Source organism: Pygocentrus nattereri, chromosome 12, assembly GCF_015220715.1.
Source record: "Pygocentrus nattereri isolate fPygNat1 chromosome 12, fPygNat1.pri, whole genome shotgun sequence".
Classification (NCBI taxonomy): domain Eukaryota; kingdom Metazoa; phylum Chordata; class Actinopteri; order Characiformes; family Serrasalmidae; genus Pygocentrus; species Pygocentrus nattereri.
Window position 1 is genome coordinate 5,600,860 of NC_051222.1, and position 13,874 is coordinate 5,614,733.

Sequence of the window (13,874 nt, forward strand, 5' to 3'; positions counted from 1 at the left end):
CTACTTGGGCTTATGTGTGCTTGGACCCGCTCATCGCCACTTGCAGCTATATTTATTATTATTATTGTTATTATTATTACTACATTCCTGTCCTATAGATACAGTACACCAAAATATGATACATTGACCTAAAAGGTCCTCATTGTCATGGATCGGGTCCTGGAGACACTAAAGGAGACAATGAGAAGCAGACTAACTAACTAACTTTGCTAACTAAGCAAATCTTGTCAATTTTTGTGACACCACAGCCCAGAGAGCAGAAACCAAGAACAACCAAATATCAAAAAGCCTGGGAACACCTGCCGGTTTCCTAGAGATTTTGATTAGGGCCCTAAACAAAGGGCCCTGAAAACATGGGAAAATCATGGGACCATAGGGCACTGGAAAAAAAGGACCCTTGGAACTTCTGGGATATAGGACTGTTTCCTAGACATTTCAGTGTATGTATAAAGGGCCCCAGAAACACAGGACCCTGGGAACATATCACCTTAGGTTCATGTGCCCTGGAAACATAAGGATAATGCCTCACTTGCTGATCACCAAGCCCTTGATGGATGGAATCAGGTGTAGGACAACATGGAAACCTGTAATGCAGGGATACTCCAGGACCAGAGCTTGGAAACGCTTTCCGACGGAAGGCCATTGGACATCATTTTGTAAGCTGATCACGTCTACATACGTGTCGATAAATGTGATATTTGTGCTGCTGAATATACAATCCTGAGAAATTCCAAAGGCACCAATACTCAAACTAATTAGGGACAAATCATGAATGAATACCAAAGTGGATTATTGACCTAGGCTGGAAGTAATACATTCAAGTTTGCGCCTAATTTGAAATGAACTGTCAGATGACGACGCCTGAAAAGGTCTCAGCTGTATTGAGTTAGCACTGGACACAAATCTAAAAGTATGATCAAGTTCTCCACAAACAAACCTTCGGAATCTCTAACGGAAATATCACAGCAAAAAAAAAGCAGGTGTTGAAAGAGAAGAGCAGATCCTCAGACTTTGAAAACTTCCTAAATCCATACACTCATCAGCCGGCTCAAACTTTCAAGCAAATGTTTTCTTCTTTTCACTCCGTTCCAGTCTTCACTGATTGGGATTATGTAAAAGACATATTAAGGAATGCAAATATACTGGAGAGAGTTTTGATTAAGTTCTGATTAAAGACTGATCACTACGCTCATGAGGAGTTGGACAATCAGGCTAACAACAGGCTTGAGCACACAATCAACGTAGATTACTTCATCATGGACCTTATTAGGCATCTCAAAAAGTTTGGTAAACGTCAGGTTCCTTTTCGCGGAGCAAAAAAAAAAAAAAACTTTAGATCCTTTCTTGCTAAAACGACTCGGGGATTTACATCCCATCATCAAAATTGCCAGGATTTGAAGATGCACCTGCCTATACTGCTTATAACAACATAGCAAATGTGGTCCTAGTGAAAGACTGTCATGGAAAAATGGACAGGTGCGTGTTTTTGAAGTTGCAGTCAAACCTTTCAACCAAGTAAGTAAGGTGTCTCTAAAGGTTTTGAGTGGTTACCCCATTAAGATCCATTTAAATTCCTTTGGAGCATTACTTATGATTTCCTTCTTAATGCATCCTTTAAGCAAATATGAACAGGAATATCTTTACAGAAGCAAGGATGGAACGTGCACCCCGTTATTCACTGCTCCTGAAGTGCTTGCTCATGTCAAAGTTGATGAAGGTAAGTCAGCAAAGTGGTTGTCAAAGACGTCAAAGAAAAGCAGGCATTCATGCAGCATCACATTTGAGCACATTTCATTAGTAAGCCCAAGGTTTATATACCAAACTGTGAGTTTTGCTTTGTGAGAAATTACTACACTGGCGTAAACTAGGAGCTTCCAAATGTGGGACTCAACATTTTCTATTTTGTTTATTTTCCCCCACTTATACATTTTTACAAGACCATTTTCCAACCTCTCTTTATCCCATTGAATTTAACTGGTTATTTTTAATATTAAGCCTATTATTAAGACTATTATAATCGCCGCTGTCGGAAGAAAACCTTGTATCTCCATTGTTGTCATTTTTCACTTTTTGACATAATTTGAAAAAACCCATTGTTCTTTACATTCTGTGTAAATTTCTTGAAGAATGGATCAAAAGAAATGGATCAAAACGACTTGGAAAAAATTCTGGTTCCATTGACTTACATTAAAAGTAAAGTAGGTTTTTTCCTTCTCCTGTAAAGTTACCAGTTTGGAGATACGAGGTTTTCTTCCTACAACAGCCATATGTATATTAGCTCTGTTGTGATTGGCTGTCTTTTATTGTTCCTCATTCAAACAGGAGTCTGTGCTAAAATACTCCTTATAACTTCAGTGTTGATGGGCAGGGCTAAACTACTGTAGGCTGGGGAGGCAGATGTATATAGATGTTGGTTTAGTAAAAACAATGAATTCAAAATCTTTTTCGCATCTTAGTTTCCATATATGACTGTATGGATATGACACTTTAACAATGTTTATATACTCTGTCAAACTATTTTCAAACATTGCTATTTCATAACCATGGACAAAAGTATTGGGACACCTACACATTATACCTACAGGAGCTTTTATCAATCACATTCTAAATCCATAGGCATTAATATGGAGTTGGTCCCATTTTGCAGCTCTAACACCTTCCACTCTTCTAGGAACTTTCTACAAGATTGTGTAGAGTGTCTGTGGGTCTGTGGGATGAGAAGGCCTGGCTCACGATCTCCGTTCTACCTCAATAGAACAATCTCCATCCCAAAGCTGTTGAATGTGGTTTAGGTCAGGGCTCTGTGAGGGCCAGTCGAGCTCTTCCCCATGACTTTTTAGACCTTGCTTTGTGCACTGATGTGCTGTCATACAGCGTCGAATTGTCCAAAATGTTTTGGTCTGCTGAAGCATTAAGGTTTCCCTTCACTAGAACTAAGGTTTCGAGACCAACCCCTGAAAAACAGCCCCATAGCATCATCCCTCCTCCACCAAACTTTACAGCTGGCACAGTGTGGTCAGGCAGGTACCGTTCTCCTGGCATTCGCCAAAACCAGACTCGTCCATCAGACTGACAGATAGAGAAGCGTGATTCATCACACCACACAATGCATTTCCAGTGCTGAGTCCAATGACGTGCTTTAGGATGTAGCTTGAAAGTGCTTCGAATTTTCCTCCAGCTTTATGAAATTGTCAAGTGAGGTCAGGAAAATTGCATAAGCAAAGGAAAAAGAAGGGATTCCTTTGGAATTTTGAAGGCATCTCCTTGCTTCTGTACCAGAACCACGTGAAGTGAATTTTTAGGGCGCTTTTCTACTGCACATTCAAAAATGGGAGCGAATAGAACTCACAGTTCCTTTTCCACCAGCTTGAGAGACAGATGGAATGGTCATAATAACCGTGATTAATTTTTGTTCATTTCCTGCCACTCTAAAGCATCTAATTTGGCTAATTAGCTACCTTGCGTGCTAGTGAGCTTAATTTATTGGCTGACATGAAATGACATGCTGCACTGTTCCTCAGTCAGACTCATTTACAACTCGCGCATAGAATTAAGCTTATTTTTTCTCTATTGAGTGTGAAAATATCAGCAAAAACACAAATTCTGTGGAGAAATAGCATAAATGATTATAGCATAGTCTTCCTATCTAGCCTATGTCACCTTCCTGAATGCTTTCCAAAGTAATAATTCTAAAAAAAAGAGACATCCACATACTTTAGCTCACATTCTGGTGACTTTATCCTTTAAAAAAAGAAAACTAAAAAAAAATTAAAAATCACTAAACTTCGATTTGGCTGCAAATATTTCCCAGGACAGAGGGCAGCACCATCAAGTACCAGTGGGTTCTGTTGGTACCAGTCTTGAGCAGGTGCAAAGACAAAAAACTTGAAATGTTTGGTACTGAATCACTGGCCAATGATAAAAAGCACAGTTCAAGTTTCTGGTGTCATAGATTTCGATACTTTGCGCAATGGAGAAACACCTTTAGTTCATAATCACTGCTAATGGCAACTACACTTTAGCCGTATAATTATGCCTAGGATTTGGGAATCTTGTTGTTGGGTCATTCCACAGAAATGTCCATTTTTGTGTGCCTAGCATTTTCAGATATATTCCACTTAATAAACATGTTAAAGTTACAATATATTTATATTTTAACATAAAACAAGACGTTATTTCAACTATTCCGCCTTCTTGAGGCTCAATTTAGCAATGTTGGTTTAGAAATCAATAATCTAGAATTCCAAGCTCCATGGAATAGCTCGTCCCGCAGTCATGGCTGTGTTAAAATAAGGCTGAGGCCATATTTTAAAGTATAAAACAAGATTTTCTGCCATTTTAACTACAACAATCTATGCATAGGACTATAGGATATATCAATTAAATGAAATCAATAGCCAAATTAATCTAAAATATATAATGAAAGTTGTGGTCCCCAGGAGTCGTGTCACTGGTGTTACTGCGTAACAAAAATCTCTTATTTTGAAATAAAAGTCACACTGATGACGTCACTCGGCTTCCTTTGACCCGTTTTCTGAGGATCTATGTGTAAAAGCTCATGGTGAGGCCACTGAGTCTTTCAGTTCTCAGAGATTCTCTCATTTAGCTCCTGATTTCATATGAAGCTTTTAGTTGACGTCACTGGTGCGACCTTCCTTGTTCTGCGATAGTGGGGGAAAAACGGAATACAACTGGGTTAAATGACACATTTCAGTGGATATTCCGTGATTTATAACGTGTGGTTTGATGCTCTGTAGCAGCCGTTTTGCAAAATGCGCTTTTCATTAAAGTTGGTCACTGGTGTTGCCTTTACTGTAACACCAACGACGATCTGTAACACCAGTGACGCTAATGAAGAGATAGGAAAATGGACGTTTCTGTAGAATGACCCAGTTGTACCTTCATAGAGATGCCAGAGATGTGCTGTGTCAGTGCTGGAAGGACATGCTGAAGAGGAATTCTTTAGCAGATGTTCTCCGCAATCACAGGGACTGCAGAATAAGCCTGCGGTACGGGTGCACGATTCCTCCACTGTTTCCAGCTCCAGACTCTGAACCACAGGTGAGCATCTGTCTCACATCCCCAGAGACTGCAGCAGAGGCACACAGCAAAGGGGCCAAGAGATTAACCATGCATGAGGATGCTGATACAGAGAGAGAGAGAGAGAGAGAGAGAGAATGGAGCTCCCTCACTTCACACCTTCCAATACTCCTTATCAATCCCCCAGACGCATAACTGTTGTGCTAATGACACCGTGGCTAATGGAAATGTTTACGGACTCCGTTCTGAAATGAGAGTGCAGTAATTAGCTATGGCTCAGCTCATTAAACATGGCAAGAACCATACAGGAACCTTTGGGGTGGGTGTCTTTTGGGGCTTATTGAGAGCATTTACAGTGAATCGAAATGAAATATGTCTGTTTTAAATGTGAATCGTTTGTAGACGCCATCCAAAACGGAGCTCTCTCATTTATAGGGTGACCATTAGACAAGGAGACGTCAGGAGCCAGTCGTGCCAGCTGTACATCAATTCAAATGTTGGCTAACTATCACGTCAAAAACCAAAATGGGTTGCATTGCATACAGTGATATATTTTACCAGTAGGGACAATATGTTTACAGTTTCCCCTAAAAAGATGTAAGCGTTCCAACAGGAACCACACATAACAAAAAAAGTAAATAATGTGACCGGACTAGAAAACGCTATTTGCAGATGTTATTCTTTTTTGCTAAGACAAGCTAATAAACACGAAGATGTGAACTTAGTTTATACGAAAAGCTCCACATGCGACTTAGCTTTAACTTTTAAACTTTAAATGTGAAAGCATCTATAGCTTCACATCAGTGAGGCTATAGCCAGCATCCATAGCTCCAGTTCAGTGGGACCATAGCTAACATCCATAGCTCCAGTTCAGTGGGACCATAGCTAACATCCATAGCTCCAGTTCAGTGGGACCATAGCTAACATCCATAGCTCCAGTTCAGTGGGACCATAGCTAACATCCATAGCTCCATTTCAGTGGGACCATAGCTAGCATTCATAGCTCCAGTTCAGTGGGACCATAGCTAGCATCCATTGCTCCAGTTCAGTGGGACCATAGCTAACATCCATAGCTCCAGTTCAGTGGGACCATAGCTAACATCCATTGCTCCAGTTCAGTGGGACCATAGCTAACATCCATTGCTCCAGTTCAGTGGGACCATAGCTAACATCCATAGCTCCAGTTCAGTGGAACCATAGCTGACATCCATAGCTCCATTTCAGTGGGACCATAGCTGACATCCATAGCTCCAGGTCACTGAGAACATAGCTAACATCCATAGCTCCAGATGAGTGAGACCACAGCTAACACCCATAGCTTCAGGTCACTGAGACCACAGCTAACGTCCATAGCTCCAGATGAGTGAGACCATAGCTAACAAGCATGCACAAAAGTATCCATATTTCTTCCATAGCTAACTGCATTGCATCATTCCAAATTAACAAGCTTATAGAAGATCTAAGTAAGAGGAACCTTAGCTACTTGATTCGATGTATGTTTCCTAACAGATGTGCTTCCTTGGCTAGCAACACTTTATAGATTGAAGACTGGATGAGAAAAGTTAAGTAACTCTGTCTGTCCACGAGTCAACATGACCAATTATGGAGTCCCAGTCATGGATGGTCTAGCATCACCATGATTCAGACTCATTCATGATTCAGTCAATACTGCACTTGTAAAACAGTGTCTTAGCCAGACGAGCCTCTTGAGAGCCAGACTTCAGTTTTCAGATCGCTCTCCACACTTGATATGCCCTAAAAGTACAGACTGGCATCAGTCCAATAAATATTACATATATCGTTCCCTATCTGGCACAGTTGTCAAAAGTTAATTGATGATTTTCCATGCACCCAAAGGAATCATTACTTCTAGCAAGCAATTCGGAGCGAACTTATCTTTTAATAACACTGTCGACAAACACAAGTCATCAATAACACGGGCTGACAAAGGAAAGCAATAGTCTCATAGAGCCTGATGATGAACACTAATCATTCACATCAGTCTCACCTTCAGGAATTTCACAGCTTTGTCACAGGTTTGGGCTTGTTTTTCCCTCCAGTTTCTTCCCAACAACTACCAAGAATAGCCTGGGATGAGACAAATCAGGCACTCTTCACTGAATCCTTTTGGACTGCAATGTAAGAGCAGCTCACCAAATCTCAAGTGGAGTGCTTGCTGCCCATTTGACCTAGCAAACCTCAGCTGGTTCTGTGCTGACAGGGTGGCATGAACCTGATGAGATCAAGGCCAGTTCTCTTGTGAACCTGGTCATTCGTGGCATTTCTGGGACAGGAATTCAGCGACAGAACCCAACACTGAAGGTTGATTTGTGGGCTCTGTTGTGATTTAATCTTATTTACTGTATGTTAAAAGCTTGGTTAGACAGTCATCAATGTTCAGGGGATTGAGGAGTTTAGGATTTATGGTTATAAATAAAAGTTGGAGCTTTAATGCAGATGTTTAGCTTTAGGAGGCATAAGATTTAGGGTTTAGTTGACGAACTTGCCTTTATGAAGATTGCAATTGGTTTAGGCTCTAGGATTTAGAGTAAGAGTTAAAGGTTGGTCTGACTCACTTGGAGTGGGTCAGGTGGGTTCCATTTAAGGTATAGGATTTAGGGTTGGTTTTCCCAGACAGGGATTAAGCCGAGTCCTGGACTACATGGCATTCTAAAAAGAGATTTTCGTCTAGCCCTGAACTACTTTTCTCCTTAAATTGGAACTCTTCATTGAGAATGTTCTGTCATCTGATACTAGACTTAATCCTTGTATGGGAAACCTCCTTATGCTGTTTAGAGTTAAGGTTTAATGTTGGTCTTACTCATTTTGAGAATAATATGGCTGTGTTTTTTTGGATTAGATGACAGAGTTTAGCATTAAAGTTAAGGGTTAACATTAGTCTAGTTCACTTAGAGGAATCTGAAGTTTAACAATAGACTGACTCATTTAAACAATGATGAGGCTGTAAGTTATGAAGGTTGTAATTGGTTAGTTTTATGGTCTAAGACCACGTAAGAGTTAAGGGTTGGTCTGACTCACTTTAAGGTGTAGGATTTATAGTTGGTTTCTGAGACCGATATTAAGTCTAGTGCTGGACTACACAGCATTCTGAAGGGGAATTCTCCAATATAATCATATATAGCCTAGGATGTCCACAAAGGCTAAGCATAATCCTGGACTATGTGGCATTCTAAGAGGATATTTTAGTCTAGCCCTACTACTACTAACTACTTCTGTCCTTTAGCTGGAACTCTCCACTGGGACCATTTTTTGTCCAGTACTAGGCTTAATCTCTGGCTGGGAAACCTACCTATACTATTTAGAGTTTTGAGAATGTTAGGGCTGTGTATTTTTGGATTAGGTTACAGACTTTAGGTCCAATTCACAAAGTTTATTAGTTAACAAAAGACTGGTTCGTTTTAAGCTTGATGAGGCTTCAATAGATTGTATGTAGAGTTTGGATGTAGAGTTAAGTGTTGATGTTGGATTAACTCACCTTGAGGAAGCTGAATGTGTGATTGGTTGGGTTTAGAGCTTAAGTTTTAGGATTCAAAGATAAGTGTTGACACTAGATCAACTCATTTTACAGAAAGTTGCGATAGGTCAGGTTTAGGGTTTAGCGCACAAAGTTAAGGGCTAACTCACCTTAAGGAAGTTGAGGTTGCGGTTGCGCTCGATGCTGGTGATCTCCAAGTTGCCCATGACCACCTCACAGTTCTCGTAGAACTTGCGCAGAGTGTGGTACTGCTGGTCCAGGTCCGACAGGGTGCTGAGCTTGTTATCAGTGCCAGGACAGACTGCAAAGCAGAGAAAGAAATACTGATGAACATACAAGAAGAGCATACTGGTTAATACATATGAGTTCCATATTGTGAAAGAGGGAATCCTGGATAATGAGCCACTGAGACACTGGTTCAAACTGATTTCCAACCTAAGCAAGTGTTTCCCAAAGATGAAACAAGTCACTTAGGAGCTGCTGATCAGAGCTTAAATAAAAATTTTGCAGTTTAAACTATATTTAAAGTACTGAGCAGCCTTAGTGGGACTCAGGTAATTGAGGGGCAATGTTGAAAATCAAAGAAGACTAAACAAAAGAACGAGACTAAACAATCAATAATGAAGAATAAACAAAAAATCAGGGCAAAAAGACCGGCTCAGGTGGTCCCCTGCGCCAGCATTCAACTCATAAGTGCAGACCATACCTTTGGGCCATAATTATGGTCCGTCCCTCCATATGGGTGAGTCTGCATCGACTGTACGTGCTGCGTGCTGTGAATGCAGGGCCTAATTAGCCCAATTACTGTGCGAAAGCCTGTGTGCAGTCGAACCTCTCCTGACCTGCTTTTGCAATGTCTGGCAACACCAGAATGAAAATAGAAGGCCCTAACTTTGCTTTCCTGTCAAACAGGACAATGTGCCAATTAAGAAACAGTGACGTGATCTCACAGCGTGACTGCAAGCATTGAAAAATGCTTTTTTTGGTGTCGAAAATCAATGCAGGTCTGCTTTGAGTGTGGTTACACACTTGAGGGCGAGTGCAGGGCTCTGGGCTTGTGAGCAGACGAAGCCCCTTCAGCCCCCCACTCGGGCGACAGACTTGACGTGTAATTAAAAACACCTCTTTCCACCCATCAAACACCTTCCTCTGGCCAGCCAGAGCCATCTGCTCCATCAGCTGCCCCAAAACGGCCGAACACCCTCACATATGCTGCAGGGTGTATGTGCGAGACGAACACTATGCTAATGCCAGATCCATTATAGCGGGTTGTGATATAGACCAGCTCCTCATGGATACGGAGCAGCATGGGTTTGTGTTTGTTTTTACACAGCAAAAAAAGTCCTGGATTTGCAAGAAAACCGGGAAAACCAGATTTTGTGTAGCATATTATTATTACGTGTAGGTACTGCATATCACATATATGGGACGCACTATTATAATGTGTAGATATTTATATATTTAAATGTCTATATTACATGAATGTTTAATCGCTGCTTTCGGAAGAAAACCTCGTATCTCCAAAATGTTAACTTTACAGGAGAAGGAAAAAACCTACTTTACTTTTAATGTAAGTCAATGGAACCAGAATTTTTCCCAGGTCATTTTGGGTCATTTGTTCAGTTCCATTCTTCATGAAATTTACAATGAACTCACTGTCCACTTTATCAGCTCCACTTACTGTATAGCTGCACTTTGTAGTTCTACAGTTACAGACTGTAGTCCATCTGTTTCTCTGATACTCTGTTACCCTGTTCTTCAGTGGTCAGGACCCCCATGGACCCTCACAGAGAAGGTAATATTTGGGTGGTGGATCATTCTCAGCACTGCAGTAACACTGATGTGGTGGTGGTGTGTTAGTGTGTGTTGTGCTGAGAATGATCCACCACCCAAATAGTACCTGCTCTATGGGGGTCCATGGGGCTCCTGACCAATGAAGAACGGTAAAAGGGGGCTAATAAAGTATCAGAGAAACAGATGGACTACAGTGCACCTATATAGTAAGTGGATATTTATATATATATATATATATATATAAATTGTACACAAACATCACAAAAGGTTTGTTGTTGTTGATCCTCACTTGTAGTGAATGTGTGTGGCTTGGCGTGAGCAGCCCGTCTCCCACGCCCTCCAGGCTCTTTTGGAAATCCCACTTGTGTAATGGTTTTCCTGGCATGATCAGTCAGCAGCTACACTTTGCTTAACCTTCCCTTTATTACCACAGCTTTCATCTACGATCAGTGGCGACAACGTCCTTCTCACATCACGATGATGAAGGAGTTATTTGCTGCAGTAACTGCAGGATCATTTCTTCAATTGCAGTTACAGTCTGCTAAGTGTGTGTCAGTCATCATGTAGTCCTTCATCAGTGGTCAGTTTGTGACCCCAGATTTGCTCTTGGTTGGATATTTTGACTGGTGGTCCACTCTTAACCTAGCATTGACACCTCAGCTGTGCTGAGTGATGCGCCACCCAAATTATATCTGGACAACAGCGGTCAGAAGCTGACCATTGATGAATGAGGTAGATGGGGTCTGATCAATTTTGCATGGGCAACAGTGTGTAAGTGTACACCCATATGATGGTGTTTCTAATAAAGTGCCAAGTGAGTAGAAGTACAAGGTTGGTGTTTCTAATAAAGTGGCCAGTGAGTGGAAGTAGAAGATGGGTGTTTCTAATAAAATGGCCAATGAGTGGATGTACAAGGAGGATGTTTCTAGTAAAGTGGCCACTGAATGAAAATACAGGTAGCTGTTTCTAATAAAGTGGCCAGTGAGTGTAGGTGTAGTGAATGTAGATCAAAAAAGATACAAACTCTGTGTGTGTGTGTGTGTGTGTGTGTGTGTGTGTGTGTGGTGCAGACCTGTGTCCTGTTTTGAAGGCTAAAGTCCAATAAATCTCTGAACCCGTACTTACAGTGTGTGTGTGTGTGTGTGTGTGTGTGGGCACTGTAAGACAGGAGTAATAAGCAGTTATTTAGTCCCTAAGGAGGCTGTTCTCCCAGGGCTCCCCACTGTGCCCTGTTATCTTCTAGACTCAAGCACTTCTGTATTACTGTATGTGGAGAATTGCAGTGTCCAATAAAGCCGTCTCATTAGAGTGACCAGAGTGAACCAGCAGATACAGCAGATTCAAGCAGCCAGTCCAGATCCAGTATTAGACATTGTGCTTGTATAGTCACATGAAATTGAGTTGTTAAAGAAAATGCTTAAAGTAATATTGGATACTTTGCTTAATCTGGAATGGGTGTAGGGCCAGACCGATATATCGGTTATTGGTATTATCGCTAAGACAATAAAAATTAGGGCTGTCAAAATTTGTGATATGTTAACATGCTAAATCATTAACGGGCACTAAAGTTCCATGCAGGCTGAAGCCCAGCTGCAGCGTGCAGAATGTATAAATGCTAGAACCTGCAATTGTATGCCTTTCATTGAAATACAGCTTTTAAATAGTGATACTTTTAGCCGACTACACTGGACAGTGTTCAACGAAGACCTGTGGTTGAATCAACAAGCAGCAAACTAACAAAAGTAACAGTAAGGTGGAGGTCAATTTCGCCTTGAGAGCATAAAACAAATCCATGAGCTGTATTAAGAGCAAGAAGCTAGAATCGTGAAGGAGGTGCAACCAACGGGCGTCATTCACCAAAATATTTAAGTTTTTTCTTAAATTTCTTCTTGCAAAAAGGACAAAGAATAGGTCAAATTCATAGCTTGTTCTTAGGGCAAAAAGACATGCAAGATCACATCTCAAATAAGAGAAATTTGGTCAATGTCAGAATCTGTGCGAAAGCTTCATAAGTGGGTCTTAAGAAGAATTTCTTTTAAGAACGGTTGGTGAATGAGACCCATTGACTGTAGCTACAACTATAACAAGCTATAGCGAAAACAAAATGTGCTGCTTTTTAAACAGAAGGTCAAATGTTAGGAAATATGATGTTTGATGGTCATAAATAAAAGGCAAATGTAAAACACACCCAAACCCAGAATTATGATAAAATGTTAACTGGCAATAAACTTTATAGAAAGGGAACTAATGGAAAAAGGGTCTCATAGATCTCAAAGATCTCACAGAATTTCAGAAAGCTTTGTCCTCACACTACAATATTTATATATCTTTTAGACAAGACTTTGGGAGTCTTCACGTTAGAGCTCTTTTCCAGACCTGAAATCGGTGGTGTGGGGCTCATTTCCAAAGTATCCACTCCGGGTGCCGCATGTGGGGTTGCATGACTGGTTGATTTTGTAACGTGACTGCTTTCGCTTCCCATGATATTTGCCTTTTTTAAGGCAGGGAAGGATTCTTGTAGACAAAAAACAATATCCAAAGAAAATCATGAAAAGCACCAAAGGCATAACCTGCAGATAGAAAAGTGGTGTACGGAATTGCTCAAGAATTCAGAAGGAATTCTTACATGTGAAAGTAAACCAGCGATAATGAGCCCCTTCCCCAAAACAAAGCCCAGAACTGATCCTAAATGCATACTCAAGGATTCAGGACTTGTGTGAAAACGTGCTTTGTGAGTTTCTGCTGTTTAAATTTTGACTGTTGTTCTGCAGAAGTTACATTGAGCTAAAATTTTAGCTGAATTTTTAAATTCTTTTTTAATTTAAGATGAAATTTTTTTACCATGTAAAATAACACAGCCCAATATTGTCTTTTTTTCCATTTTTAACTCCTTAAAATTTTGTTTCATATTTGTTAGGCCCTAGTGCAAAAGATATTCCACCACACTCTTCAAAGACAGTAAACCAATAATGAGCCCCGACCCCAAAACTAAGCCCAGAATTGGTCTTAAAAGTGTAAAGTATTCAGGACTTGTGTGAAAATGCGCTTTGTGAGTTTCTGCTGTTTAAAATGTGACTATTGTTACATAGAAGTTACACTAAAACAAAAATTTAAGCTGAAATTTTTTGTTTTAAGCTGAAGTTTTTTTTTTATTTGAGCTGAAATGTTTGTTTTATTTTTTAATTTAAGCTGAAATTTTTGACTATGTAAAATGACACATCCCAACATTATTTTTATTTATTTTTTTTTTACATTTTTAACTCCTTAAAAATTGGTTTCATATTTGTTAGGCCCTAGTGCAAAAGATATTCCACCACACTCTTCAAAGACAGTAAACCAGCAATAATGAGCCCCTACCCCAAAACCAAGCCCAGAATTGGTCCTAAAAGTGTAAAGTATTCGGGAACCAATTAGCAATGACAGCAAATTAATACATCTTTAATAATAATTTAACAATGAAACCTGCCTTTGAAAAGTCCTCAATGTGACTGAAATGAAATTCCCAACCACCTATCAGCTTCATCCAAGCAGTAAAATGAACTTC

General features: G+C 40.3%; 1 protein-coding gene across 2 annotated transcripts in view; it reads right to left on the reverse strand.

Annotated features, from left to right (window-relative positions):
• The window catches only part of si:ch73-383l1.1 (receptor tyrosine-protein kinase erbB-4), a 323,429-nt gene that overhangs the window by 154,020 nt on the left and 155,535 nt on the right, over positions 1–13,874 (reverse strand). The window contains exon 2 of one of the 2 annotated variants that reach the window (XM_017719311.2): positions 8,686–8,837. In XM_017719311.2, the coding sequence (XP_017574800.1) occupies positions 8,686–8,837 (152 nt within the window). Of the gene's footprint in view, positions 1–4,899; positions 4,961–8,685; positions 8,838–13,874 lie in introns of those variants that run through there. The other variant, XM_017719313.2, reaches the window with a different exon arrangement.